The sequence below is a fragment of the Gossypium hirsutum genome, chromosome D11, assembly GCF_007990345.1.
Source record: "Gossypium hirsutum isolate 1008001.06 chromosome D11, Gossypium_hirsutum_v2.1, whole genome shotgun sequence".
Classification (NCBI taxonomy): domain Eukaryota; kingdom Viridiplantae; phylum Streptophyta; class Magnoliopsida; order Malvales; family Malvaceae; genus Gossypium; species Gossypium hirsutum.
In genome coordinates this window covers 12,544,758-12,572,597 of record NC_053447.1, presented here as the reverse complement: position 1 = coordinate 12,572,597, position 27,840 = coordinate 12,544,758, and the positions used below count along the sequence as shown (strand labels likewise).

Here is a 27,840-nt window from a genome sequence, read left to right as displayed (position 1 = left end):
ATTAATATGTTTAACAATAAAATTTAAAATTATTCATATTCTCAACCTTAAAAAGAGTTCTTGCTGCATGTGTATAAAAATGAAATTGTTAAAAAATAAAATAATAAATATGATATTTAAAATATAAATAATTCAAATAAATATTAAAAAGCACAAATAATTAAAACAATTAATTAGCTTTTATAAAAAAACATTTAAATTACTCTTAAATTATCACTATTTATTCTTAATTAGTTGGTTTTATATTACACCTCCTCCCTTTTTCTTAAGTTTTTTTCAACAATTAAAATTCTTTCTGCTATCATCCTCTACAAAACCCTACTTTTTTCTTACTTTTTTTTAAAGAAAAGACTATCAAATAAACAATCATCCGTTCTTCTCGTAAACTATATAAAATATTTCCCTTTGTTTCTTTTTTCTCTTTTTCCTTATTAATACCAATGTTTTGTTGATCCTTTCTCTTTGGTTTGATCATTGCATTTTCTTTTTATTTGTTTTTTTGGGTTTATTTTTTTCCGTTTATCATAAATAGAAAAGACGATGAAGATGGCAACAGGCAGTGATGAGAGAAGTGAAGATGTAACAAAACCGGAGACATCCCCACCAAAGGAAAAGGCGTTGGGGTCTGTAGGAAACGTGAGCAAAAAAACGGACATGTTTCTAAGAGCCGATAAGATAGATTTCAAGAGCTGGGATTTGCAACTGGATAAGCACCTGAGCAGGGCCTTGTCCAGGGACAGGGGTATCTCAAGCACCATAGAGAAGGAAGAGTGGGAAATTGATTTGGCTAAACTTGATATAAGGAATGTCATAGCTCATGGAACTTATGGCACCGTTTACCGCGGCCTTTATGATACCCAAGATGTTGCAGGTATCTCTGTAGCCTGGTTTCTGAATCCATCTTTCTATCTTCTTGAATTATACTGATATAAAGATGTTATATGTAATTGGCCCTTGGAATGAACCTATCCATTTTAAGAGTAGAATATGATAATGTAGTAATAAATTCATATCTTTAGGTTATGATTTTAGGCCTAGGATCTTAGATATAAGATGGAATATTTTGTGTAATAAAAGGTCCATGCTTGATACTAGGAACTTGAGGTTTAGCCATAGGATGTGGCATCAATTCTAGTAACTCTGACCGTAAGTTTTATTGCTTCGAGGTATAACTTATACTAAAAAAAATTCCTCAAGAGTTTTGTTCTTTAAATGAAGGTGTAATAAAAGGCTTATGTTTCGGTAACTTTACTATCAGCAAAGAAAAACCTTGGACAGACTTGGGTAAATTTCATTCGTCTTGATGCTGCATATGAATGTCTAATCAAGCTCATGTGCAAGCGACAAAGCCATAGGGCTTTATCTTCAAAGAGTTATTTCAGTGGCTATTTCTTCTGCAACAGAACCCTCAGTCAAGAACTAGAGCTGCTTTGTCTCTTTACGTTTGCTTGGTATATCCAGCTTCACCTTATGCAGAGTTGCCATGGGGCTCTATAATTGCTTTATCTTCTAAAAGTTATTTAGTTGGCATTAGTTAAACTTCTGAATTAAGTTCAGGTAATCTGAAACTTAAGTGTTACGAATGCAATCTTTTTTACTTTCTGATGCTTGGTTCTAACATGTGTCTAGGGGCAGTAATGTTAAACAATGGTCTCTATATGACTTGCTGTATTGGAACCCACCATTGTTTGAAAAGTCAAATGGGGTGGGCACCAAAAGTAGAAAGTAATATTGGTTGGCAAGTTGGGTTAAAAGTTGGCATGGGATAATTGCAATTTTGGTCCCTAATTGTATAGGGACATTGCAAGTTGATCCTTGAACCTCAACTATAAATAGGCCTAACCATTGCTTACTTTCTTCATCCCATAATTGTCATTCTCTACTTAAGGCATTATTCTCTCTCTCTATTTGTAAATTTCACTTGTAATTTTTGGAGTGAAATATATTTGGTAGTGCCCGAGGACGTAGGCAAAATTTGCTGAACCTCGTTAAAATTCTGGTGTTCTTTATTATTTGTTTTGCATATTTTGTGAATGTGATTGTAGTGATTTATTGTGCTATTAAATTACGATAGAGGGATATTCTGGCTAGGAAAGACTTGGTATTTAAGTGATCTTCGTGATCTACCTCTCTTTCCTGGGAATTGAACTTAGTGTGATTTTTCAGTACAATAATTTTACTCTTTCACACGCTTCCGCACAATATGCTGCCTACTGCAACAGTAAAAATTAAAAAACAATCCTGCTCAAGCATGCTGAAATTCTAATTGCAAAAAGCTTTTAATTTTTCAGTGAAGGTATTTAATTGGGGGGAGGATGGGATTGCCACAGCTGCTGAAGCTGCTGCTATTCGGTCATCATTCTGCCAAGAGGTTGCCGTTTGGCATAAACTTGATCACCCAAATGTTACAAAGGTTAAATTGATTAATGTTTTTAGCTATGTCATGCATTTGGTTTCATTGGCGTCATGATCTGATATTAATAGCAGTTAAGTATGGAAAGATGGCTCACTTTTTGGTTCTCTCTGGCTCGCTCGCTTTCTTTCTTTCTTTTTTTTGGCTTCTTCTAGCGTTATTACTTCTATTCTGCTTGCCAATAAATTCCAATGTTCAAATCATTAATAAGTAGCTTCTTGCAGTTTATTGGAGCTTCAATGGGAACTTCCAACCTTAAGATACGAACCAAAGATGCAACAAGCCAGAATAATAGCGTTCTTCCTTTCAGTGCATGTTGTGTTGTTGTTGAGTACGTTGCAGGTGGGACGTTAAAGAATTATTTGATTAGAAACAGGAGGAAGAAACTAGCTTTTAAGGTTGTGATTCAAATTGCTTTGGACCTCTCCAGAGGGTGAGTAGTTTTTGAACTATATTAGGATTTCCAAAGTATTACTCTTTGTAAAAGTAATGAATGATTTTGGTTCACCATTTGTAGTTTGAGCTATCTTCATTCCAAAAAGATTGTGCACCGTGATGTCAAGACTGAAAATATGTTGCTAGATGCTCGTAGAATATTGAAAATTGCTGATTTTGGTGTTGCTCGAGTTGAAGCTCAGAACCCACAAGACATGACTGGGGAAACAGGCACTCTTGGTTACATGGCTCCAGAGGTATCCACTCCATTGTTGTGTTATTTGATTCTCCAAATAATGGTGCAAAACTTTTCTGTTAAACTGCAACAACAATTGGGTCACCTAAATGCCTCAACACTCCTCCTTTGTTTTCTGCCTATCAGCTCCCTTTTCGAACCTAATGCAATGTCTTGTGTAGGTCCTCGATGGGAAACCTTACAATAGGAAATGCGATGTCTACAGCTTTGGTATATGCTTATGGGAAATATACTGCTGCGACATGCCTTATGCTAACCTTAGTTTTGCTGATTTTACATCGGCAGTAGTGCGACAGGTATGACTTAAAAACATCGTATCTTACATTATGGATGAATTTGAAACATCACATCGATATATATCTTGTATAAAATGGGGCTTTAATATGTATATATATCTTGCATTATGGATGTCTACTCCTGATGTTGCAGAATTTACGACCAGAAATTCCGAGATGTTGCCCGAGTGCATTGGCAAGCATAATGCGAAAATGTTGGGATCCACATCCCGAAAGACGTCCTGACATGGATGAGGTGGTGAGATCGCTAGAGGCTATAGAAACAAGAAAGGGAGGTGGCATGATACCTGACGACCAAGCTTCCGGCTGTTTCTGTTTCTCTGCCCGAGGCCCTTGATATTTTGTTACCCTCAATTCATTTTTTCTTTTGCCCGTACATATGCACAGTGCACTTAAATTTTAAGCTCTACTTGGTCCTCTTTCAATAACGAGGTCATTGATTTCATTTGCGCACATGAACATGACACAAACCATGGAGAACCTGTTGATGAATGCTTCTACCTAATCATGCATGTTTCTTACATGTATATATCTAAAGGTCTATATTTCGTACATACATGATTCCTTTTTTATTATAGCATGAAGGAAGAAAGAGAGATTCATCTCGATAATTTTGTGGTACATAAAAATGAACTCAAATTTAATCGATTTTGGTTCATGTAATTTTAATTAGTTTGTCAGAAAAAGAAATCTGTTTGAGCTTAGCCTCACAAAATTGGTGATCAGATTAATTTTGTTTGACGAGGGAGACGATCAATTTAGTTTAAAATCTTAGAACTTGTGTGAAAATTTGATCTATAAATTTGTATATATATTTTTATGAATTAGTATGTATTATTTTTTATTTTCCCTATGGAAATCGACTTTTGGAGATACATTAATAATTGAAATAAATAAATAAATAAATAAATATTAACGTACACCATAAGATATTATAAATGATTGAAATTTAATAATTTAATAAATAAAGTTTATATTTGGTATATATGAAAAAACCTCCTAATATCCTAACCCAAATTTATTGGATTATTGAAATTATGGATATCCATATCAATCATCATTAGGTGGCCCGCAAAAGCTCCCGTTACCATAATCCCTCCACGACTGATGCTATCAAAATAATAGTTCCCTCACTCTGGTTAAGCAAGGAGCTCATGCTGTAAGTTAAAAACAACAACTCAGATTAATAAATAATAATAACACAAATCTTTGTTCCCAAAATTTTTTATTTCACCATTTTCGTTTTCAGAGAGTTTTGGAGTCAGATTTGGTTGGAAAAGGTGTCCATCATAGCTCACGAATATGCACCTACCTGATTGCCCTTTTGCTGAACTTACTTCGCAGAGGTCAGGCACAAATACATAGCATGCACAACCAAATACTTGACAATGACTTACCGTAGACTTGATTTTCCAAAGTCTCGTACAGTGCCGTGAAACCGAGCTTTGCTTGCGGTAGTCGATTGATAACATAAGCAGTCGTTTTTTTTTTTAAACTCTGCCCAAAAACGTGGTGGCACATTCTTTCTTAGGATGTAACGTCCTTTGGCAAGTCCCTGTCAAGTGTCAATTATTTCGCTGTGCAATCCCATTTTGTTGCGAGGTCGCTGGGCATGTCAGTTGTCTTCATATATTGTTCCGTTGTAGGAACCCCGTAAACTCTTTGGACATATGTTCTCCCCCGTTATTACTACGAAGATATCATAAACTTTGATTAAGTTCTTATTGACCAGAATTTTAATTTTTTTAAATTTTAATAAAGCTTTTGATTTTTCTTTCATAAAGTCTACCCACACATATTACCTGAATCCATTAATTGATGGCTGCTTTATTGCTCTGTGTTAGAATTGTGTGACCCAAATTCTAAGAGATTGCTTGCAAGTCAAGTTAAACAAAAATATATTTTCTTTTTAGAAGATTTAGTATTTATTAGTATAATATATTTAGCATTTATTAGTATAGTTTATTTGACTTACTAATTTAGCCTATAAATAGGCTTCTTTACAATCTTAGAATTAAGAGAGACACCCATTAGATTAGAACTCATAACACATTCAGAGAATTTTGTGTTTACGTTTGAGGGTTCTTTATTTTTCGGATTTTCGGGGTTTAGTTTTTATCTCCATCTTTTGTACTCTTCATTCTTTTGCCATTATAGTAAAATTATCTTTGCCCGTAGTTTTTTATCCTCTTTTGAGGGGTTTTTCCACGTTAAATTTGTGTATTCATCTTCTCAATTTCTTCTACTATTTTTACTTGTTCGTTGCTTAATCGGGACGATCCTAACACTCTGAACACATTAAAGTGCACCAACTCCATTGGAACTTTAGCTGCCTTTCCATTCTCATCTTAAATTTAATACATAAATATATATATAACTAAAATATCATACTTTAAAATGTTTTTAAGTGTAAATCTAAAAAAATATATAAAAAAACTTCTTAAAAAATGAAAATTCATAATTTATTTTTAAAAATTATATAAAGTTATAATTATGCGAAAGATTCTTGAAATTTTAAAGTGTTCATAAAATTCTAAAAAAAGTAAAAATGTTGCCACAAATTTCCAAAAGAAAAAACTAAAAATTTGATATTTTTCTATTAACTATTACAAATTGCTCCATAAATTATCCATATTCACAATCTAAATCAATTCATCATTGCTTCCTCTTTTGATGCGGATTGCATTATTATTATTTTTTGGTAAATAAAAACAACACTAGATGATTATAATAACAAACTTAAAATTCAAAGCCCATAATATCTTTCTGAATTAATTTCCGCACAACTTGAGAAGGTTCAAAGAACACCTGAATACTTGTGGATCTTATAGCAACATGCTTGGCCATAAGATCTGAAATTGCATTGTGAACTCTCGAAATGTGACAGTTACGTACTTTCCAATTCCTCTGTATATGCTTATGAATGGTCCGTAATTATATAATATGACTATCAATAAATTTACCAGCTAAATTTAATTCCACTAACAGAGCATTATCAGATTCAAGCTCAACATGTCGATAACCTTGTCCCAAGCTAGTCGAAGCCCTTATAACATTGACCTCACTTCCATCCTGAACACTTTATCTTTCCCCAATGTCATCGAATAACCATATAACTAGTTACCATCAGCATCTTTAATGACTCCCCCAATTGTAGTCGAGTTAGAGCTAAGCGAAACTACACCATCTATATTAAGCTTAACCCATGCACTCTTCGAAGCTGACCATTTCGAGTCAATAGCCATAGATCCCGAATGAAACATAGCCATCGAGGGTGGAGAGTAACTTCTCGTTCAATTAAATACCTGTATTTACTACATCCTGAACAGAGCTATGACTACCGAAAAACACAAATATATTTTTATTTTTCCATAATAGCTAACAAACTATAGGAAATAACATTTGCTAGTCAATTTAATGACTACCACAATTCCCTATGTTCTATAAGTTCCAAACAACCTATTCATCAAGAGGTAAGGAAAAGAATAATACTTGCTCATAAGTTGGTACAATTGAAGTTCAGATTGCCCATGGAAACGGACAATCTCTAACGGCATGTAACTCAGTCTTAAAGGTAAAATTGCATCGCGGACATTAGCCCTCACAAACCATAAGTCTCCTAACTCTCTCCTCATTAGTTAACAGTTTGGTTTTCCACATTAGCCAAATGAACACTCTAACTCGCTGAGGGACCTTGGCCTTCCAAAATAACTTCTAGACATCAGAGTTATCCTTCGAACCTAATTGGTACATAACTCTATAGGTTTCTGTCATGGAAAATGTATTTCTAGTCGCCCATCTCCACAATAAATGATCATTTCCCGCATCCAGTGAAGGAGGCAATATCAAAGCTATTTGCATCACAATTGGGTTCGGTAGGAGGCTTCTAAGACAATTCCAATCCTAATTCCCAAACTCATCGACTAAATCACAAACTCACAAAGTGTCATATGGTTACTCAGATCCCACATAGAAATTCCTTAGAGGACCTACATGATAAATCCAATTGTCGTTCCAAAAATTTGTCAAGGCTCCATCCCCAATAGTCCAATAAACATTTTTCACCACATCTCGCCAAACCTTCATCAAAGACCTCCATGTATAGGAACAATTACTCTTATAAATAGAATTCAGTAGCACTTTACAAATCTTGTCTTATTCCTCACAATCTTGACCCATAAGTCATCAGTCTTGGTTAACAAAAGAAAACCAAATTTCAAAAGGAATAACTTGTTCCGAAAAACTAAACTTCTTATATCCAAGCCCCCAACCTCAATCAGACAGCAACAATTATCCTATTTTACGAGGGCCGATTTCCTATCCTCAGAAGAGGACCTCCAAACAAAATTGCAGGCCAACGTTTCAATCTTACCACACACAGTTATAAGAATACGAACTGTAGATATAAAATAATTAGGAATAGATAGCGATATTGACTTAGCTAACATAATTCTACCTGCTAGTAATAGTTTTTTTTAATCTCTGACCCATTGAGTTTATTACGGATCTTATTCACCAAAAACTCAAAAGTGCCAATTTCAACTCTCTTATGAATAATCGAAAGACTAAGGTACATCCTCAAGTCATCCACACGTCCATATCCCACCTTTCTGTATATATCCAAAGCAACATTTTTCGAAACATTAGGCGAGAAAAAAAAATAGAGATTTGTTCTTATTCACTTTTTGTCCCAAGAAATGATAGAAGGTATTCAAAATATCATTTATCACTTCAGCTTACTTTGGATCCGCTTCACCAAATAGCATTAAATCATTAGTAAAAAATAAATGTGATCAAGTTAGACCTCCCCTAGATAGAACCAGATGCCTTTACCTCTAATTGTTCACTGTTTTATTAATTAAATGCCCCAATCTCTCCATACATAAAACAAATAAGGAGATAATGAGTCTCCTTGTCGTAACCTCCTAAAAGGCCTAAATTCATCAGTGATCATACCATTCCAGAGGACCTAAAACGTAGTCGAAGACACACAATTCATTATAATCGTGATCAACATGGGTGGCAACCCTGCTTCTGAAAGTCTATCCCTCAAGAAGCCCCAACGAATTCTATCATATGCCTTTTTTAAATCAATTTTTAAAATCATCCCCGATTTTTTTCCTTTAAAATTCCTTAGAGAATGTATCACCTCCTAAGCAATAATAATATTGTTTAAAATGCTTCTACCCATCATAAAGCTAGCTTGATTTTGTTTAGTAAGCCTCGACATTAATGGTTGCAATCTATTAACAAATGACTTGGTGATTATCTTATATAAAATCGTACAACGGCTAATTGGACGAAATTGAATGATACTTTCCAAACTATTAACCTTAGGGATTGGAACAAGTAGAATTTTATTAATCTTATGGTCCACTGGACAACCCCAAGCACTTGTCACACCATCGAACAAACTGAAGGTCCAATGGTATCCCACTAAGTTTGAAAAAACTTAACGTGGGAACCACCAACACCTTAAGCCTTAAGCAAAACCATACCGAAGACTGCATTATGGATCTCTAAATTTGTGATCTACATCTCAAGACTACCCTTTTCCACTAGTGATAAGTCTTGGAAATGACCTCTGCAAGGCAGTAACCCATCAATTAAATAATTTAAGGCAAAAAGACTCTTATAAAAATCCACAACATGCTATTCCAGAATAACAAGATCAAAACACTAATCAACCCCATATACCTTAAGGCCTTCAATTTTGTTCCTTCTACATCTGGCAAGAGTCATTCCATGGAAGTATTTGGTATTTATATCTCCATTCATAAGCTAAACTAATTGAGATTTCTGGAACCATAAGAGCTCCTTATGCTTCAAGACTTTCTTCAAAGCTTGTCCAAAATTAATCTCCCAAATACGAAATTTTTCACCCAACCTTAACTCCAACAACCTCTGTACTTTCTTCAGCTCGTAAATCAATTGTATTTTCCGGCTAAAGATGTTACCGTAGACATGCTTGTTCTAATCTTGGACCTTAACCCAAAATTGCTCCAGCATATTCACTATAGAATTTTCAGAATTCCAATTGTTACTAACCAACATCCTAAACTCAGAGTGAAGCATCCAATTGTCAAGACACCGAAAAGGTCTTGTCCCCCCCACTCGTTGAGGTTTAAGGGACACTAAAATTAGATGGTGACCAGATTTTAACCGATATAAATTTTGAATCAAACAATCAGGCGCAAACATATCAAAATTATAATTCCCTAGAGCTCGATCCAAACGGTGAGATAACCTTCCTCTACTCCATGTAAATCGATACCCATAACAACCTAAATTTCGAAGTTCATTATTGAACAGAAATTCCTAAAAATGAGCACATACATTCCTAGATGTACGTGCCACCTTTCATTTCAGAGACATCTAGGATCAAATTAAAATCACCAACAATGAGCCAACGCTCAACACATGATTCAACGACAGAATTCAAATAATCCCACAACATACGCGTATTATTCCTCTAGGGACTAGCATGAACAGCCGAACAAAAAAACCTTGACGAAACTTGGTCATTACCAATTCACATGTGTATAGCCTGAGAATGTAACCCCAAAATTTCAACATTAACAATATTATTCCAGAAAATCTAAATACCACCAAAGAAACCATTCGCCTCAATTCTACAAGAGTTCGAATACCCCAATTTCCTAAGAACTCTATTAGTACGAAAGCCACTTATCTGGGTTTCAAATAAATAGATAAAATGTCAGCACTAAACTCACGTTTATATTTAGATATAAATTTGTGGAAACGGGGGTGACCCGTTCCCTGAGAATTTTAAAAAATTAAATTCACATCCATAAATAAAAAGAGACGATTTCAAACATCAGCCACAAAACACGAGCATTGGTAGTTTACCCTAACATCATGATTAGAAGCCTCTGCCAAACCCTCACCCTCCGCTAAGGAAAGAAACTCCACACCCGACTACTCCAAAGTCTAGTGTAAATTACCCACAATACCCTCTACGGCCGATAATAAATCCAAGATAAGTTGCCTATTGTAGCCCGATTTACCATCAGGAGGTTTCCTTTTGTTAAAACTATCTTCTAAAATACCATTAGATCCTTTTCCCAAAGTTTCTTTTCCTGTAGCTACAAACTTAAACAAATTATTTTTATTCCTAAACCCGATACCGTGTGACTCTGTCTCAATAGCTCGAAAGGTTGTATGCTTTAATTTATCCATATTGGGCTTTAGAGAAACACTTTTAAATTTTTTGACCCAAAAAACCATCATTACCCACACAGTCCAACAAAGTACCCATACCAGACCCACTAGCATTCTTCTTTAAGACAAACCCAACTCCACCATTATTGGGCTTCAACACTCTTCCAATAGACTTAAGCCCAAAATTCTCATTAACCCCTTTACCCTTAACCCCAACTTCCCCATTAGTTGCCTCTAAAACTTTTCTTATCGAATAAATCTCACATTTCCTTCCTTTCATCACCGTTTCATTCCTAGTTGATATCATTGTCGGATTTTCCTCTAAAATAGTAGCCCAAGTCGATTCACTCACCACGTGATTGTCAACCCTTGTCTTTTTCTTTTGACCTCCAACATGACCAACCTTGAACCCCCCAAACGATCGTTACCACTGACGCCTCTTCCTTTCAATGAACCACGCGGTTTCTGTAATACCCCCTATCCGTATTCGTCGCCGAAATATAGTATGAGGCATTACCAGATTTTACCGAATTTTTTTTTCAAGATAGATTTATCATATTCATAAGATAATTTCATCACATACCAAAACCAAAATTTGTTAGCCATACCAATGGCTGACCATAAATTCATTTCACATTAACATCTAATTTACTAGCTTATACATGCCATTGATTTCCAAAATAAAGTTCCTTTATGTACCGAGATCTCGAGATTGATAGTGTGATGTGTCTCCGACCAAATCCGACCTCCGAGCTCTTAACTCTACAATCAGGGGAAAAAGAAACAGGGTAAGCACTTTGTGCTTAGTAAGTTCATGCAACAGGAATTATACTTACCATACTTATACATCCATCGTTTAATAACACAAGCACACATCCAATTCACATAAACATATACCTATCACATACAAACTCAACCTCATGCAAATTCATTACAAAGATAAATGATTGATGAGCTCATCAATTCCATGATTTCCATTTCCTTGTTATTTTTCCATATTTATCCCGTTGAATTACTTGGAATTTCGATGGATTTTCAGAGGTACACTTTAGTGTACAAATCCGGGTCCGTCAATTCATATTCATGTGCGCACATTTCCATTTCAGAGAGCACACTCCCGCGAACCTCATCCTTACAGCGGGATTACCAGTCCAGGCTAAATCCCCTGTAATATAAACTCATAGAGTATTGTCGGGATTACCAGTCCAGGCTAAATCCCCTGCAACGACAATTACTCTAATGAGCTTGGATCTGAATTACCAGTCCAGGCTAAATTCAAACCCTAATTCGGATTACCCGTTCGGGCTAAATCCATTTTCCACATATTCTTCGGGAGGGCTATATCAGGATAGGATCACCTGTCCGGGCTAGATCCTTTTTACCGTCAATTCCTTTTTCAGAGATCCATCGAATTTTCCTTCCATTCAACCGGGATTTCTTCCCCTTTTTATCAAATATATCAATGTTTCATCAATTTTCATACAATGAACATTCAAATCATATTCACATCAAGAAAAAAAATACATTTCAAGTATTTAAGAATATAATTCAAGTTACACGAACTTACCTCGACAATTGTTCGTAAACAAAAATCTTCTAATCCCGAACTTTTTCTTTTCCTCGATCTTGTTTCGTATTTGAATTTTCTGGATCTAAATAAATAAATTTAATCATTAATCTAATACATTTCATGTTCATATGTAACTTTCTCTACAATTCCATTATTATTTATAGTGCATTCAAAGCTGCCTCACTAAGTCACAGTCACTAAATTATTTATATCTTGAGCTACAAAACTCAAAATTAAGATCCGTTAATTTTTCCTGAAACTAGACTCACATATCTTCTTACCATAAAAATTTCAGAATTTTTGGTTTAGCCAATAAGTACAGTTTATTCTTTAAAGTTTCCCCTGTTTCACTGTATGACAGTTCTGACCCCTCTTCACTAAAAATTAATTATCTCACTGTACAGAATTAGGATGATGCTTCCCTTTATTTTCTCAGAAAATAGACTCATTAAGGATTCTAAGCATATAAATTATAACTCATAATCATTTTTTTTACAATTTTTAATGATTTTCCAAAGTCAGAACAGGGGAACCCGAATTCATTCTGACCTTGTCTCACAAAATCTATTATATCTCATGATTTACAATTCCATTGCTTACACCGTTTCTTTTATAACAAACTAGACTCAATAAGCTATAATTTCATATTTTATTCATCCTCTAATTTGATCTATACAATTTTTGGTGATTTTTCAAAGTTAGAGTACTGCTGCTGTCCAAAACTGTTTTAGTGCATGGTGTTAATTGCCATTTTTCCCCTAAACTTTCAACAATGATAATTTCGTCCCTGCTCAATTAACCTCTCAATTGAGCTGATTTTTCTCAATCAACACTTTATTATATCACTTTAAACTACCTTATAACCTTTGGAAATCAGAATTTCAGCACTAAACTTTAATTCCAAACTTTTTCACAATTAGGTCCTACAAATCAATTTCTATTGGAATTACCTAATAAAATCATCTCATAAACAAATTAAAGCATCAATTTCATCCTATTTCCTGATAAACTTCCAGCACATATTCATATCAACTTTCAATATCATTCATAAAATCAAAAACTAATGAATTAAATAATAGGACCTAGTTGTAAAAGTCTTAGAAACGCAAAAATTACAAGAAAAAAGGCAATAATTAACTCACTTGGTGCAAAAATTATGAAAAACCAGCTTGAAGAAACCCTTAGGACGTTTTTGGCTGATGAGAGTGCAGAAAATTAAAGAGAAATCTAGATAATTCCACTTTAGTCCTAACTTTTAAAGCAAATTTTGTAATATTCCAATTTTACCCTTATTTCTTCAATTCTCCTGATTTTTCTCAGCGTATGCCGCCCAAAATATCTCCTTTTGGGGTTATTTGCAATTTATGTCCCTCCTCATTTCACAATTGAGCTATTTAATCCCTCTAGTAACTTTTACATTTTTTTCAATTTAGTCCTTTTCACTTAATTGACTACCCAAACATTAATATTTTCTAACGAAATTTTAATACCATATTACTAACACTTTATAAATATTTATAAAAATATTTTTGACTCGGTTTTACGAGATCGAAGTCTCGATATCTTATTTTTACCTAATTCCTTCAATAATTTCTTTTTCTAACTAACCACTTAATCAGTAAAATTTTTCTATCGATATTTTCATACGATTTTTCCTATCATATCAATATTCATGCAAAAATATTAAAATAAATTTCTCTTCAAATCGGATTTATGGTTACGAAACCACTATTCCGATAATTTTGAATTTGGGTCATTACAGTTTCCCCCTCTATCGTCGCTTAACCAACATCCAAGGACCAAACGCCTCTTTCTCTACCCTAGTTTGTAGACCCGAATTCTCAATTCCCGAGCAGCCAGAAATAATCGCATCCTCCGCCATAGTTAATTTGCTTCCAGTGCATAACTACGAACTATGACCATAAAGCCTGCACGAGAAACAAATGTTAGGTAACCCTTTATACTCAACTTTTTGAATCCTACCATTGATTTTAATTTTCGAAACCAATGGTTTTGTCAAATCCACACTAACATTCAATCTAGTGAACCTCCTTCTGACTATCGCAATCAGTATGAGAATTGATATGAAAAATCGGTCCAATCATACTTCCGATAGCCCTAAGTAGAAAATCAGAATAAAATCCTTTAGAGAACTCTAGTAATTGGATCCAAACTACCTGAGTGTCCACCTCATTGTTGATTGTAGATAAATTGGCTAGCCAGGTTTTCATCGACAAATACTGACTAAAAACCACCCAACGACCACCTAAAAACACCATTATCACATAGAATAGACACCTTGTTGAGTAAGGTTCCATTCACTGTCTTCGTCATCACATCCTCATCTTGTAGCTCAAAATCTTCTTCTAAAACCAATATCAATTTAGCCTTATACAAATCATTGGCCACATTACGCTCAAAGTCAACCAACGTTTTGAAAATTACAGTCAAAGTGACTATTTTGATAATTTACCCTACAAATAATAATTAGCTAAAATTTTCAAGATAGATATGTTATTACCGAGGATCAAACTAGGAACCTTTAGTGTGTAAGATTAACGTGATAAATGAATCATATAAAATCACTTAATTCTAAAAATTCATTAAGAGTAAATAAATATCATCAAACTAGTCATGTATATCATGAATGTTTTTTTCCTTTTTTTTTTTCTTCTTTCTTGTGATACTTGTGAAGTTAACAAACGTTTCAGTCAATAAGCCAAATAATTTCTTTGGCACAATTCAAGGCCTTCTAACATCATGCCTTCCTCCTTCAAAGACATTTTTTTCAATATAAGTGAGTGTTATATGTTTTTAGCACGGTAGTAATAATAAAATGATGAAAAACTACAAAGATATACATAAAATGGATAACCAATCTAGCAAAAAATAGAAATTGTGCTCTAACATAGGATAAGGGCAAACAACAAAAAAAGATAGGCAGAAAAAGCACATGAATTTACTTAATTTGTTCATTACCAAGTGAAGAAAGAAGGAAAGGACCATATAATGGCTAGTCGTACAATCATAGGATTTTAGGTGTCATCATTAATTTTGTAATTTTCATAAGATGAAAATAAAAATTTACTAATAATTAGATAACTAATGGTAAAATTTATACAAATATATTTAAAGAATAATGATCTGACGGCTCACACTAACATCTATTAGCAAATTAATGGAAGCCTTACTTAAATAGTTAATTTCAAATAATTGAATAGTTAAATTGTAACCTTTTATAATTTAATGATTAAAATGTAAATTGTTTAAAAAAATCTATTGAAATAAAAAACATATATTTAAATTTTTTTGAAAAAATAAATATAAAGTTTAGTAAATAATAATAATAATGGACCCCAATCCAATAAGCCACCGTCGTATTCTTCACTTCTGAGTCTTCCACTCCTCAGTTGTTGTCTGGCCCTCTCTTCTCTTCATTCATTTTTCTTCTCTTTTTGGTCTGTTATATCTTCGACTTCTCCAGCAGAAAATGCTTAATTAGTGTAACACCAAAGAAAACAAGATGGGGGAAATGTCCAACTGGACTTTTTTGGATTTCGCTTTCAGCTTGTTGAAGATAAATTATTAATGCAAATTAAAAAAGACTGTAACTTCCTTTGCTCCCTTTCTTGTTTTCGGTTCATTCCCTAAGGGAACAGAGGAATGCCCTTCTCTAGTTCTCTTGCATCTCTTTTGCTATCATTCAAAATTAAACCATTTTTGTATCTTCCATTATTTTCAGCGCTAAGCTTGAACTTTCCCACCCGTTTCTTTTAAAGCCCTGTTTTCAAGATTGTTTTTTGTCTTTTGTACGTTTTCTATTTGTCTTTGTTCATGTTTTTTAAAACGGCAATAACATGTCATAGTTGAGCCAAAAGGAGCAACTTCACTGAATCATAATAATTTCTGCTTGGAAAGGCTACATGAAAGCTGTGGCACAATGAGAGATGGGAACACTAAGAAGGAGCAAGGTTATATTGAGACAAGCCAGAAACCCATTTGATTCTTCTGTCATTTTTTGTAAGGTATGAGATTGCTGTTTATGTTAAGTGTATTTCCCTGATGAAGATTTCATGGCCCAAGACATTGATCAAGAAGTGGTTGAACATCAAGAGTAAAGCAGAGGACTTTCATGCTAATGATATTGATTATGAAGGTGGCTTTTAATTCTGTTTTAGTCTTTCTTTTCTGAAAGTGAAAAATGGCTTGATTTTAGATTCTTTGTGCCTGGACATTGGGGTTATTCTACTTCTATGATTTTACTCTTTGTTTTATACAAAAATGTATCTTTTTTTTGTTCTTAATTTTGAGTGGCTTGATGCTTTCCTTTGGCAGTTCAAGATCTGGAATTTGTTTTCTTCTCTTTTGCTTTATTTTTTTTACGGTGTTTGCGGATAGAGTGAAAGAGAAAGATGAGCTTTAACAACTTTATATGGTGTTTTCTTTTTCAGATGTTGATGAACATTGGAGACGCAACTTCTCTGAGAGGGAGGCGTGCACCATCAAGAAAAGTAGAACAGGTTCCTGATTGCTTTGGACCACCATCTCTCTTTAATCTCCCTTTTCCCAAAAATTTTAATAAAAACCCAATGTTTAGAACTTAATATTATTTCAATCTGTTCCGTTTTTCTTCTATGCAAAATTTTCTAATTAGTTACATGGATGCTAGAGAGATTGAGCAAGAGGTATTCTGATCGAGTTCCACTAAGTAAGATTGACCTTGATGGCTCACAAGCTATAGCTGTGCATAATTATAGGTATATATATGTTGCATTCTTAATTGACTTCTGGTTTTGAGTTGTGTTGTTGAATAAGTAATTTTTGGTTCTATATGTGCGCAGGGTCTTTGTAGCTACATGGAATGTAGCTGGGAAATCTCCTCCTAGTTATTTGAATCTCGAAGATTGGCTTCATACCTCTCCTCCTGCTGACATTTATGTTCTCGGGTATGTCAAACTAGTCCAGGTTTCTTGTACATCTCAAGTCTCTTGGAAAAACTAGTTTGATGATGGTAACTAAAGCCTCTATGATCCTTTAATTTGGCCTTTTAGGTTTCAAGAAATCATTCCTTTAAATGCTGGTAATGTTTTGGGCACTGAAGACAATGGACCGGCTAGGAAATGGCTAGCTCTCATTAGGAAGACCCTGAATAGTCTTCCCAGCACCAGTGGTGGATGCCATACACCTTCACCTTCACCTTCACTAATACCAGATCCACCTGTAGAATTGGATGCTGACTTTGAAGGATCGACAAGGCAGAGAGCTTCATCTTTCTTCCACCGACGATCATTTCAATCCTTGAGTCATAGCAACATGGAGATGTCACAAGCCCGGCTTGATCATCGGTTCAGTGTTTGTGATTGTGTTATCTTTGGGCATAGACCAAGTGATTACGATCCTAGTTTCAGATGGGGTTCCTCTATCTCTGATGACGAGAATGAACATGGGGATTCACCAGGTAACACTCAGTATTCGCAACATTCTCCAATGTCCTGTGGTGGATTTTTCTCGGTGGAGGAAAGCAATAGACAGATGGGGCATTCAAGGTATTCTTTGGTAGCCAGCAAACAAATGGTGGGGATATTTCTAACTGTATGGGTGAAGAGTGATCTTAGAGATGATGTGCACAGCATGAAAGTATCCTGTGTTGGCAGAGGATTGATGGGTTATCTTGGAAACAAGGTACATTTTTGCCTTATGAAACTTTCTCTGATTTGAGAATATTTGTTGAACTTGGAATAAGGAGGCATACTCATTCTCGGATGTTCCAGGGTTCCATTTCTATTAGCATGTGTTTGCATCAAACCAGCTTTTGCTTCATCTGTAGTCATTTAACCTCTGGGCAAAAGGAAGGTGATGAACTGCGAAGAAACTCTGATGTTATGGAGATCCTCAGAAAGACAAGATTTCCCAGGGTTCATGGAATGGGGGATGACAATTCTCCCCAAATGATTCTGGAACACGAGTAAGCCTTTATATGTTAAATTTGGATTCTATTCATGCTTGTCAGACTAAGATACTGCATTGTTTTGCCAGAAATTTAGTCTTAGCCTTTGGTATAAATTGCAAGTTTTAAATGTCTTGGCATAGTCGCATCATATGGCTTGGGGATTTGAATTATCGGATTGCTCTGTCATACCGTTTTGCGAAGGCTCTAGTTGAGATGTGCAATTGGAAAGCACTGCTAGAGAATGACCAGGCAAGTTATACTTGATACATTTTCATGTCCAATTCTCAAGGAGCTTTGCACTGCTCTCAATTTAATTCCTATGAGACTTACACATTGATGGTTTTCCAGCTTCGTATAGAGCAAAGACGGGGCCATGTTTTTAAGGGATGGAGTGAAGGAAGTATATATTTCCCTCCCACATACAAGTATTCAAATAATTCGGACAGATATGCTGGGGAGGACCAGCACCCAAGGGAGAAGAGAAGAACTCCCGCATGGTAATCTCCCTATTTACCTTCTTTTAGGCAATTGGAGGAACTTTTATGTTTATGAGAAGAAATTGTCACATAAATTTGCTTTTATAAAGAACTGATATTTGTGAAGGTGTGACCGTATACTGTGGTATGGAAGAGGCCTCTGTCAGTTATCTTATGTTCGTGGGGAGTCAAAGTTCTCAGATCATAGGCCTGTTTATAGTGTATTTTCAGCAGAGGTTGTGTCTATTAACCATAGCCGAATCTGGAAAAACTCGAGTTGTTCCAGTGCCAGGGTCGAGGTTGAAGAGCTGCTGCCACCATCACATGGATACACAGGACTCAGCTTCTTTTGACATAATTTCTACCAATCCATATTGTATGATACATGCTTGAGGAAAATGAGACAGGACATGTTAGTAATACATAAAAGGTTTCATGAAGAAAGTATAATTCTCTCCTCAATTAGCCGGGTACTGCAGCTGTAAATAATGCCTTTTTACCCTGTTAAAAGTGTTTGATCAACTTGAGAATATCTGCTGCTTTTTCTAATCCATTGATTACTGCTTCATTTTACAGGTGGGATGCCCTATGGAATCTGTACCTCGGTGGCAATAACAACGAACTTGTGGCTGCAGTCCAGAGGAAGGTTGGTCCGTCCTTTTGATAGTTTGTATCTAATTTCTTATCCTAAATTCATTTGTCTGATTACTTTGAACATGACTTCTCCCCATTGCAACAGGTACAAATTGTATATTGTCAATAATTCCCATCTCCATATGTTCGCGGCATATCATTGCCTCACCTCAAATTAAATGCCTAGCCGCTAAAAATGAAAAAAGTCCAGCTTCGAAACGGCATCCATGACCTAGTTGTTACTGTGTCCTTTTCCAAATTCCACCGGGAACCCTTTATTTATTGACGTTTCTTGAACATGTCGAAAACAAAATAAAATACAGGGTAATAATGGATTACTTTACCATCATATTTGGTAATTGACATGTCTCTCAACGTGAAGATTTTTGACTTGTGAGATCAGTTTATGAGTGTAGAACTAGAAGTTTCATTGCTCCTAGGCTACACTTGAGAGTCCCTTTTGTAAATTGCAGCAAAACTAGGAGTTCCAAATAAATAAATAAAGAAAAGAAAAGGATGAAATTGCATTATCAGTTTGTCATTTCCATTTTGTAGAGGATAAAATTCCTTGTAATGTGATGGGTGCTAGTTTGTTTGATTATTCTGTGCAATGAAAATTGCCCCTTGGGGTAATATATATGTGTATATACCGAATATAAATTCGAATTTTAATTAACAAATTACTTAATTCACAAGTGACCATGCCTTTTCCAAAAGACTCTGATCTAATCTATTAATGTCTTTTTTTTTAAGACAAATGAATCCCAATAAAAACCCGAAACCTACTCTCATTCAAGAGGCAAATTTATGGTTTCAAATTTCAAGAGATCCCTACTTCAGCTATTATCATCACCAAGCATTGAAGGCATTCAACTGTGAATGCTAATTTTGAAGTAATATGTGGTGCTTAGCTTAGGTTGGGTGTAACTTTTAGACTAAACCAACCCTTAGGAAACTGCCAGAAGCAAAAAATAAAAATAAAATTATGAAACTGAAGGTGTAATAATTTCTTCCTTGTTTATTTGTATTTATAATTTTTCTAATACAAACATTTATTTTTTTACATTTAAAATATTTTTATTAATTTTTTTTTACAAAATAGTTACATTAAAATTCAAATTTTCGATAATGGAATTTCAAATGTAAATCAAAAGCATGAATAAAACTTCTTGTGATAATATAAAGAGAAAAATTCATAGAAGAAAATTGGCATTCCTTGCTAATATTTCTAGCTTATTTTCTATGATGCTCACTTCAATGCTATCCACGTAATGATTAATGTGATCGGGGTGGATCACCAAACTGGTCTAAATGTATAGCATTTAACCACTCGGAAATAATTAATGATGAAATTTGGTATCGCAAAATTCAAATATGCCTTTAAGCCTTTAACTAATCTCTTAAATTAGATCGATCTGTTTTTAACTAAGTCTTGAAATATGTTGGAACTTCAAACTTCTAAATCCGCAACATCGTTGAGTGCTTGAGCAATCTCTTCACATTCAACAGGTTTGAATTTATAATAACAATAATAATTGCCGTAAAGTCCTTGAATATGGTAGCTAAGATATCTACTCCAAGGGAGCCAGTTTGGGTTAGGTGCTAAAGAAGGGGGGACCCCTGTACCCTTTCTTTTTCTTCTCCTCAAATTGAGGATTCCGATTCTGGAACATGGAATTGTCAACAAACATAGTTAGTGAAAACTAGAATATTACAAGCATTTGTTGCTTTCAAATGGGGGGATGAATTCCAGCTTCAACTTGGGTGTTACGTATAAAGCCAAAACTGCCGACTCATAGAAACTGACAACAATTAGGTGTGACGTGAGTACTGTCAAAACTGTAATTCAACAGTCAAACAAAATGAAAACAAAGAGTTTATTTTGGGTGGGGTGCATGCAGGGCAGGCAAAAGCAATGCAATGGTGGGGGCCCTGCGGGGGCGTGTGAGCTTCTTATTGATTGTGTGATGAAACTGAAACGACTACTAATATTTTGAAATAGCAACATATCTGGACGGTAGGTACGTTACAGGTTGAAAGAGAATCCATCAAGCTTGAGGAATCAAGACCCACAGGCAGACTGACATGACATTAGTGGAGCAATAGCACCGCATGCATGGGGACCCGGGAATTCCCATGCCCTGCCTATTATTTAACCATCGCTAGCTTTTCTTATTTTACAACTACTTGTTCCTTAGAGTCCAGCATGAAAACTTCTAAACTTTGATAAAGTGAAAGACAATTCTTAAGCCGTATAATCTCAATGAAAATGGTGGGATAGTGATATCCAAAATTTAATGGTTAATTTCAAGATAAAAAAGTTATTACCATCATCAAGATCTCTCAAGCCATGGTGAATATAAATATAGAGTAATGTCAAAAAACATCAATGATAACCATCACATCAAATTCAATCTCATTCAATAATTTCAATTTTTTAAACTTACCCACATCCAAGGTGACCACATCTAACCTATACCCTAATTCGAGTCTAAATTTGTACTCTAAAAGAGGTAATTACAAGAGTTTCACTTTAAACCTTCTTTCATCTATAAATACGCTTTCCTCCAAGGTGTCGACCAGAGGAATTTTGAATGAAAAGTTATCACTTAGTCAACTCAGAATATCCTAAAAATACAAATCAACAAGGACAACAACAAGCAAGGTGACCAATATTATCAGAAAATCAATACTACAACAGTATGGTAAACGTGATTATTACCGGTAAACCTGTTATCAGGAACAATACTATCAACAACAATAAGTAGAATACTATGGCAATCAACATGGCCAACCGAATGACCAAGGAAACTACTACTAGCAGGCTCAATAGAACTACCACCAAGACACTATAACCAACCAAATCTTGCGGGAGACAATCATCAACCGCAACGTCAAGAGGTTAAGAACCCAACTATGCAAAATAATATCCCAACGACACAACAATATGTAGAGCTTCAAGAACAATTCAGGCGCTTGTTGAAGAAATATAACCAACAGTAAAGTGAGCAACAGCAAAACACTTAGAATATTATTCGTGAGCTTAAAGCGAAGTGAGACTATTACTAAGGCACGAAGAAGCTCTTGTTGAAAGTTCATTGATTTAAAACCAAAACCCTAATGAAGAAGCTCTTTTCAATCTATGTCCACCGTTGTTGTCACATGGTTACCTAACTCCGATATTTTCTTCTTCTTAATGAGATTTTCTCTTTGATCTTTTTGATTGAGCCTTCGTTGTTTGGAACTCTTTGACTAACTCCTACATTTGAGTCTTTTTTTTTACTATTTTTTATTCTCTTTTATTTGATTTTATTCTATCCCTTCACTTTAAGAAAAGGGTGTTTGAATAATTTGATAGTGGATTTTCTTTGAATCATGATTTTAGTTGAAGGGGAAATGGTGAATAGGTTAAGAATAAAGGGTTGCCGAGTCGGTTGAGTTAAAGATGAGGCATAAAATTGACGATGGCTTTATTATGGTTTGGGGCTTAAGTTATTGTTGACATTGTTTGGATTATCGGGTTAGGGTATAGTGGTGCAAAGATTGAGTAACCAAAATGTAAACTTGCAAACTTACAAATAGTTTACTAACCAACTTGTAACTTTTTAAAATTAAATGACTAAATTGTAATTTTACTAATAATTGATTGACCAAATTGTAAATTTAATTGTCTCCACATCTAAGGTACCTTAACAACTTAACAGGCCAATGGTCAACTTGTAAGTATCAAATGATTCAAAGATAAATTTGTAACTTTTTATTATTTATCCAAATTTAATTTGCCTTGGGTTTGATATTTATCATATAAGACATTCCATTTTTTTATACTTATTTGTAATGTTTTTTTAATTTTTAGTTACACTTGGAGAATCATGTTTGAATGAGTAATCTCCACTTTGTTGATTGAGATCCAAATTGCGCATTGCTAAAGCTTGTGCAAAAGATTTGATATGGATGAAAACAAAAATCAGAATTATATACACTTTTTCCGTGCTTTGGTCCAAAATTTAAAGCAGGCTATAAATCAAAGTTTAATTGAAAGGGTTTTTTTTTTTCCCCTTTATCAGAAGTTTAATTGAAAATTGTAACTTTGGTTGACGTGCATAGCAGACAGAAAATACGAGTGGGGGTGGATGCTTGCATGGCTGATAAAAATGGGCACTTTAGTATCTGTTTAACGAAGCAAACAATCTGCCTTTAAAGTACGTCGATACCCAACATATGTATACCCAACACTGTCATACATTTAATTTCATGCCTACAATGTATGACAGTGTGAGAATTTAAATCTAATAAAATTATTGAAATCGAAATAACAGTAAAAATAGATAAAAATGAAATTAAATTGAATAAATCAATATGATGATATTCTAGTTCCAGGCTCAATTTTTGTTTCGATTTTGAACCGGTCCTCTATAATATGTCTTCTCCTTCAATTGATAAGTCAATTATAGTGATCGAAGATACCTCAGACCACCAACCCTTTCGTCTGTAAATTAATTGCAAGAATGCCTAACAACTAATCTTTACCAAACGAACAACGATAAAACATGCGTCCACGATTTAGCTCTCCAATCGAACCGACAGCCTCAACTTCGCAGGTGATTTAAATCCGATTACTATTTCCTTTGATGGATCCAACCAACCACTTAATTGGACATACCAATATATTCTTCGATAGACTAAATACAACAGACAATCGTTTCGGTTTTTCCAATTGTACTCCTATCAACACTGAATCAATGAGCTCTTTTTATTTGATGTCAATACAACTTTATAAGACAACATTATCCACCTCCTAAATAATAATAATAATAATAAATACTAAATAATTTTTTTTAGATATGGTTTAGGATATCACAACTCTCTCCCAAATTAACTATCTGCCTAAAATTAAATGGTACGTAGATTTAAGTAAAAAATAAAAAAATGAAGGAAAGAAAATTTAATAATGAAATCGCGCAACCTTGCGCATGCAAAGAAAGAAACAAAATGGAGAAAGCGCACCAAATTGAAATTGAATTGTGGTAATCCAATGTACAGGCCCATCGACACATATATATAATATACCTTTAAAATAAAAATATAATAGATAACAAAGTGAAGAAAAAGTAGACTTAGTCTGCCTAATGGCACACTCTCGTCTTCTCATGTGGCATGCCTTTTAACCCTTTTCTTTGTTGGTTTCCTTGTCGGATAATTGCTTATTTGGGACGTCATGATCTCTATCTGTTTGCTTTCGTTCTGTCGATGGTTTGTCTATTTGTTTGCTTGGGTTCTGACGTTTTGTCTGTGTATGGAGGAAGAAATTGCGGGGCTTTCTATGGTGATGGTAAAGAGGAACCATGGCAAATCATTTCAACAATAATATTGACATTCAATCATATTATAAATCACACATAGTCAACTTAAGGAACAAACATGTTTAATTCATATAAAATGAACTCAAAAAAAGTGTTTTCAGAATTAAATAGATAAAAAAATGGAGTTAAGATTGGAATCCAAACTCTATTCATCAAATTTCAACATGATGTCTTGAGATAGGATACAATTTATTTTTAAAAATTTTGCTTCGATGAGTCTCAAGACATAGCTTCTCAAGCCTATAGATGAGTCTCGAGACAAACCTCCCTTGTTTTGCTATTCTAGCTTCGATGATTGGATGTTTCGAGACCTGGAATAGGAAAAACTATATTTACTCATCTTGAGACCATGAGGTACATGTCTTAAAATCTACAATTATTGTCTTCAGATTTATTCAACATGTCTCGAGACAATTACCTAGAAATATACAATTTGATCATTTTTGTTCATGTTATCTCGAGACATAACCAATGTATCTCGAGACTATCCTGCCAAAATGTCAAAAATGTAAACTTTCCGATAAATAGTTGATGCCAAAACACTTCCTAAATCATACTAAACTTGATGTGATATCGGGTCCCTTAGTTGGGTCAAGGTCGAAGCTGCCATTTGGGCCTAAAACGTGGGCTATGAATGAAAAACCTAAAGAGACGATTGAGGGCTCTTAAGGCCCAAACCGTTCGATTTTAATTAGTCTATTAATTTCAACAGCTTTGTTTTATGTTTTATTCGAACATCATAAATATGTTTTAAAATATTATGTTATTGTCATTACATGTTTAATATGTGTTAATTATGTCCTAGTTTATTACATCATTATTAGGTGTCTTAAGCGTGTTTAATGTGTCCTAAAAGTGTGTTTAAATTCTGTTCAAGTTTACAGTTTTTATTCCACATTGAATGTGTCTCTTGGTGATTTCCTTAATCACTAAGCATGCATGAAAATAATTTATAAAGTTCTTTTGGTTGTTCGGTTGAAGAGAAGATTTTAATATCTTTTGTGAACATTCTAAAACTACATTAATGGCTGGTTTGTGGCCATTCGTTTTACCCTCTAAGTTGCCCATATATATTTCGTTTATGGCTGGACTTTGTTGAATTTATATATAACTTTGACTTATCTTTTTCTTGTTTTAAGAACTTTCCAACTTATCAAGAATTGCTTCTTGTGGCGTTCACTCCAAAATCTGATCTTATCACCGTCCCAAAGTGTGGTGATCAAAATATTATAGATAGCAAGTCAAGATCTTTATCATTTTCCAAACTTTCAAGTATTAAACAACAATATAGAAAACGGGTCACGTTGTTATATATCGTCGATTCTTTTTTGGTTTATTTATATTTGAGTTATATCCAAGTTTATCCTTTTATTTATTTTTCCTTCATATTTCTACCATTATTCAAGCAAATATCTATTTAGGCGATCAGGAACATAAAATCGTGAATCGAGCTTCAATCTCGTAACCAATTGACATATAAGAACATAATCAATATGTTAAAGTCATAGTATTTCATATGTCTTATTTCAATATTAGTAAATGGATAGTTGAATTAACTAAATACATACTTTAATTATTTAAACCAAGTAGGGCTCAACAACTACCAACACAAAAACCAATTTAGCTTAAATCAATCTAATGTACACATACTTAACTTGTATAAATGCATTACACCTAAGGATCATATTATTTATTCCAACACAACTTGCGTAATTAATCCAACTAATAACTTATGCACAAGTAGCCATTCAATAAAAATTACTCCATCAAATATATATACCAAAAGATAAGCAAAATCCAAAACCACTCAACCAATCACAAGGCATGCATCATTAACGTACTTACAAATAAAAATGATATAATGACTTCAAAGCACTTTCTAGTGACTTAGCTACATGCTACATGCCACTTCTAATTGAACATATGAAAACATTGCAACTGATGGTTGAGCTGAGTATTGATAGCTTGGATGCTGACAAGATCACGAACACACCAAAATTTAAAATAAGTATGTGCACAGAAACAAACAAAACCGTACGTTGAGTATTGAACATTCTATAGCACTAACATAATTTGAATTCAAAATGTTAATAATCTCAAAATATCATTCCAACAAGATTATTGTCATATATTATACCCAGAATGACCTTTCATAAACAAAATCAACCTAGTATTTGATTATCAAATTCAAGATGATACTTTTATCAATGAATCAAGATAGAATATCATTTTCAGAATCAAAATGGCATATTAAACATTTTCTTTTAGCCTCTATTAACTGGATGTAGATACAAGTACGGGTATGTGGATTTAACCTCTAACACTTCACAATAAGCATCAAAGTGTTAACCAGGCATAAAGACACTGATCCTCTAACTAAGGGTGAACAAAACTCGATTCAATTCAAAAAAATCAAATTTCGAGTTAACCGAATCGAGCTCAATTCGAGTTCGAGTCGAGTTGAATTTTACAATTTCGAATAACAGATTGGTGTAAATACTCTTTTGGTCCTTGTCAACTTTGAAAATGAGCAAATTGGTCTCTCTCAACAAAAATTCAAATTAATCTTTAAAATTCAAAATATTTATAAAAATTTTGATATTTTTATATTTTTAAAAAATTATAAATATTCTAAAATTTCTAAAATATATATAAAGAAAGTTAAAATTTTAAAATTTTTCTAAAATAATAATTATGAAAATCTAAATAAGTTAATTAATGATTCAAATTTATTATATTAAAGTGTATTTTTTTTACTTTGAAATTTTTTTTAAATATATATGGTTTCAAATTAAGGTGCTCTAATCTGAAATTAGTTATACTGTAACAATATTTTAATTTAACATGTTTAGTTTTTTTAATTTAACTCGAATAATTTCACTTGATTCGACTCGATGCAAATTTCATTTGATTTGACTTGATTTGAAAAAAATCAAATTAGGTTAGAATGATAAAATAGGACTCGTGAACTCGAAAATTTTTTACTTGATTTGACTCAATTCAATCGAACACTCACCCCTACCTCTAACACTCCACAAAATACAACGCATCGAAGTGTTAAAATAAATTATATCGTAATGCTAAAATAAATTACACTGTAGGGTTAGAATGAATTGTACTGTAGTGCCAAAATGCTCCCGAAATCAAGGGCCAATTCAAACCGGTATATTTGTTTAAAGATAAAAACAGTGCATGGTGCAACATTTATACATTAATGAATTTAAAGTTATACCCTTTTGGGATTCCAGCGAGGGGAATGTTAGTAT

The 27,840-nt window shown here is 33.9% G+C and overlaps 2 protein-coding genes across 6 annotated transcripts; both read left to right on the top strand.

The window, feature by feature from the left end:
• Window positions 1-272: 272 nt before the first annotated feature.
• On the top strand, window positions 273-4,048 carry LOC107923289 (serine/threonine-protein kinase STY13). 2 transcript variants are annotated; one of them, XM_016853494.2, is made up of 6 exons: window positions 273-871; window positions 2,292-2,371; window positions 2,638-2,846; window positions 2,931-3,105; window positions 3,266-3,400; window positions 3,534-4,048. In XM_016853494.2, the coding sequence occupies exons 1-6, from the start codon at window positions 541-543 to the stop codon at window positions 3,735-3,737; spliced, it is 1,134 nt and encodes a 377-aa protein (XP_016708983.1). In that variant the 5' UTR covers window positions 273-540; the 3' UTR covers window positions 3,738-4,048. The 2 variants fall into 2 exon arrangements, with proteins under 2 accessions (XP_016708983.1, XP_016708982.1); XM_016853493.2 differs by having other exon boundaries at window positions 2,292-2,413.
• An 11,472-nt stretch (window positions 4,049-15,520) lies between these two features.
• On the top strand, window positions 15,521-19,741 carry LOC107922890 (type I inositol polyphosphate 5-phosphatase 4). Of its 4 annotated transcripts, none has more exons than XM_041106091.1 (13): window positions 15,527-15,759; window positions 16,071-16,123; window positions 16,221-16,308; window positions 16,604-16,672; window positions 16,822-16,909; window positions 16,994-17,098; window positions 17,204-17,834; window positions 17,924-18,117; window positions 18,243-18,351; window positions 18,451-18,599; window positions 18,706-19,048; window positions 19,155-19,224; window positions 19,318-19,741. In XM_041106091.1, the coding sequence occupies exons 2-11, from the start codon at window positions 16,100-16,102 to the stop codon at window positions 18,929-18,931; spliced, it is 1,683 nt and encodes a 560-aa protein (XP_040962025.1). In that variant the 5' UTR covers window positions 15,527-15,759; window positions 16,071-16,099; the 3' UTR covers window positions 18,932-19,048; window positions 19,155-19,224; window positions 19,318-19,741. The 4 variants fall into 4 exon arrangements, with proteins under 4 accessions (XP_040962026.1, XP_040962025.1, XP_040962024.1 ...); XM_041106090.1 differs by having other exon boundaries at window positions 16,807-16,909; XM_041106093.1 differs by having other exon boundaries at window positions 15,527-16,123; window positions 16,807-16,909; window positions 18,689-19,048.
• The last annotated feature ends 8,099 nt before the right edge of the window (window positions 19,742-27,840 follow it).

Bases quoted from the DNA above. Each gene is read 5' to 3' on its own strand.
- LOC107922890 (XM_041106090.1), top strand. From the start codon at position 16,100: ATGGGAACACTAAGAAGGAGCAAG. The intron at 16,309-16,603 runs GTGGCTTTTAAT...TTTCTTTTTCAG, and splicing joins TAATGATATTGATTATGAAG to ATGTTGATGAACATTGGAGA. The intron at 17,835-17,923 runs GTACATTTTTGC...CGGATGTTCCAG, and splicing joins TGGGTTATCTTGGAAACAAG to GGTTCCATTTCTATTAGCAT.
- LOC107923289 (XM_016853493.2), top strand. From the start codon at position 541: ATGAAGATGGCAACAGGCAGTGATGAGAGAAGTGAAGATGTAACAAAA. The intron at 3,106-3,265 runs GTATCCACTCCA...TGTCTTGTGTAG, and splicing joins TTGGTTACATGGCTCCAGAG to GTCCTCGATGGGAAACCTTA. The intron at 3,401-3,533 runs GTATGACTTAAA...CTGATGTTGCAG, and splicing joins CATCGGCAGTAGTGCGACAG to AATTTACGACCAGAAATTCC.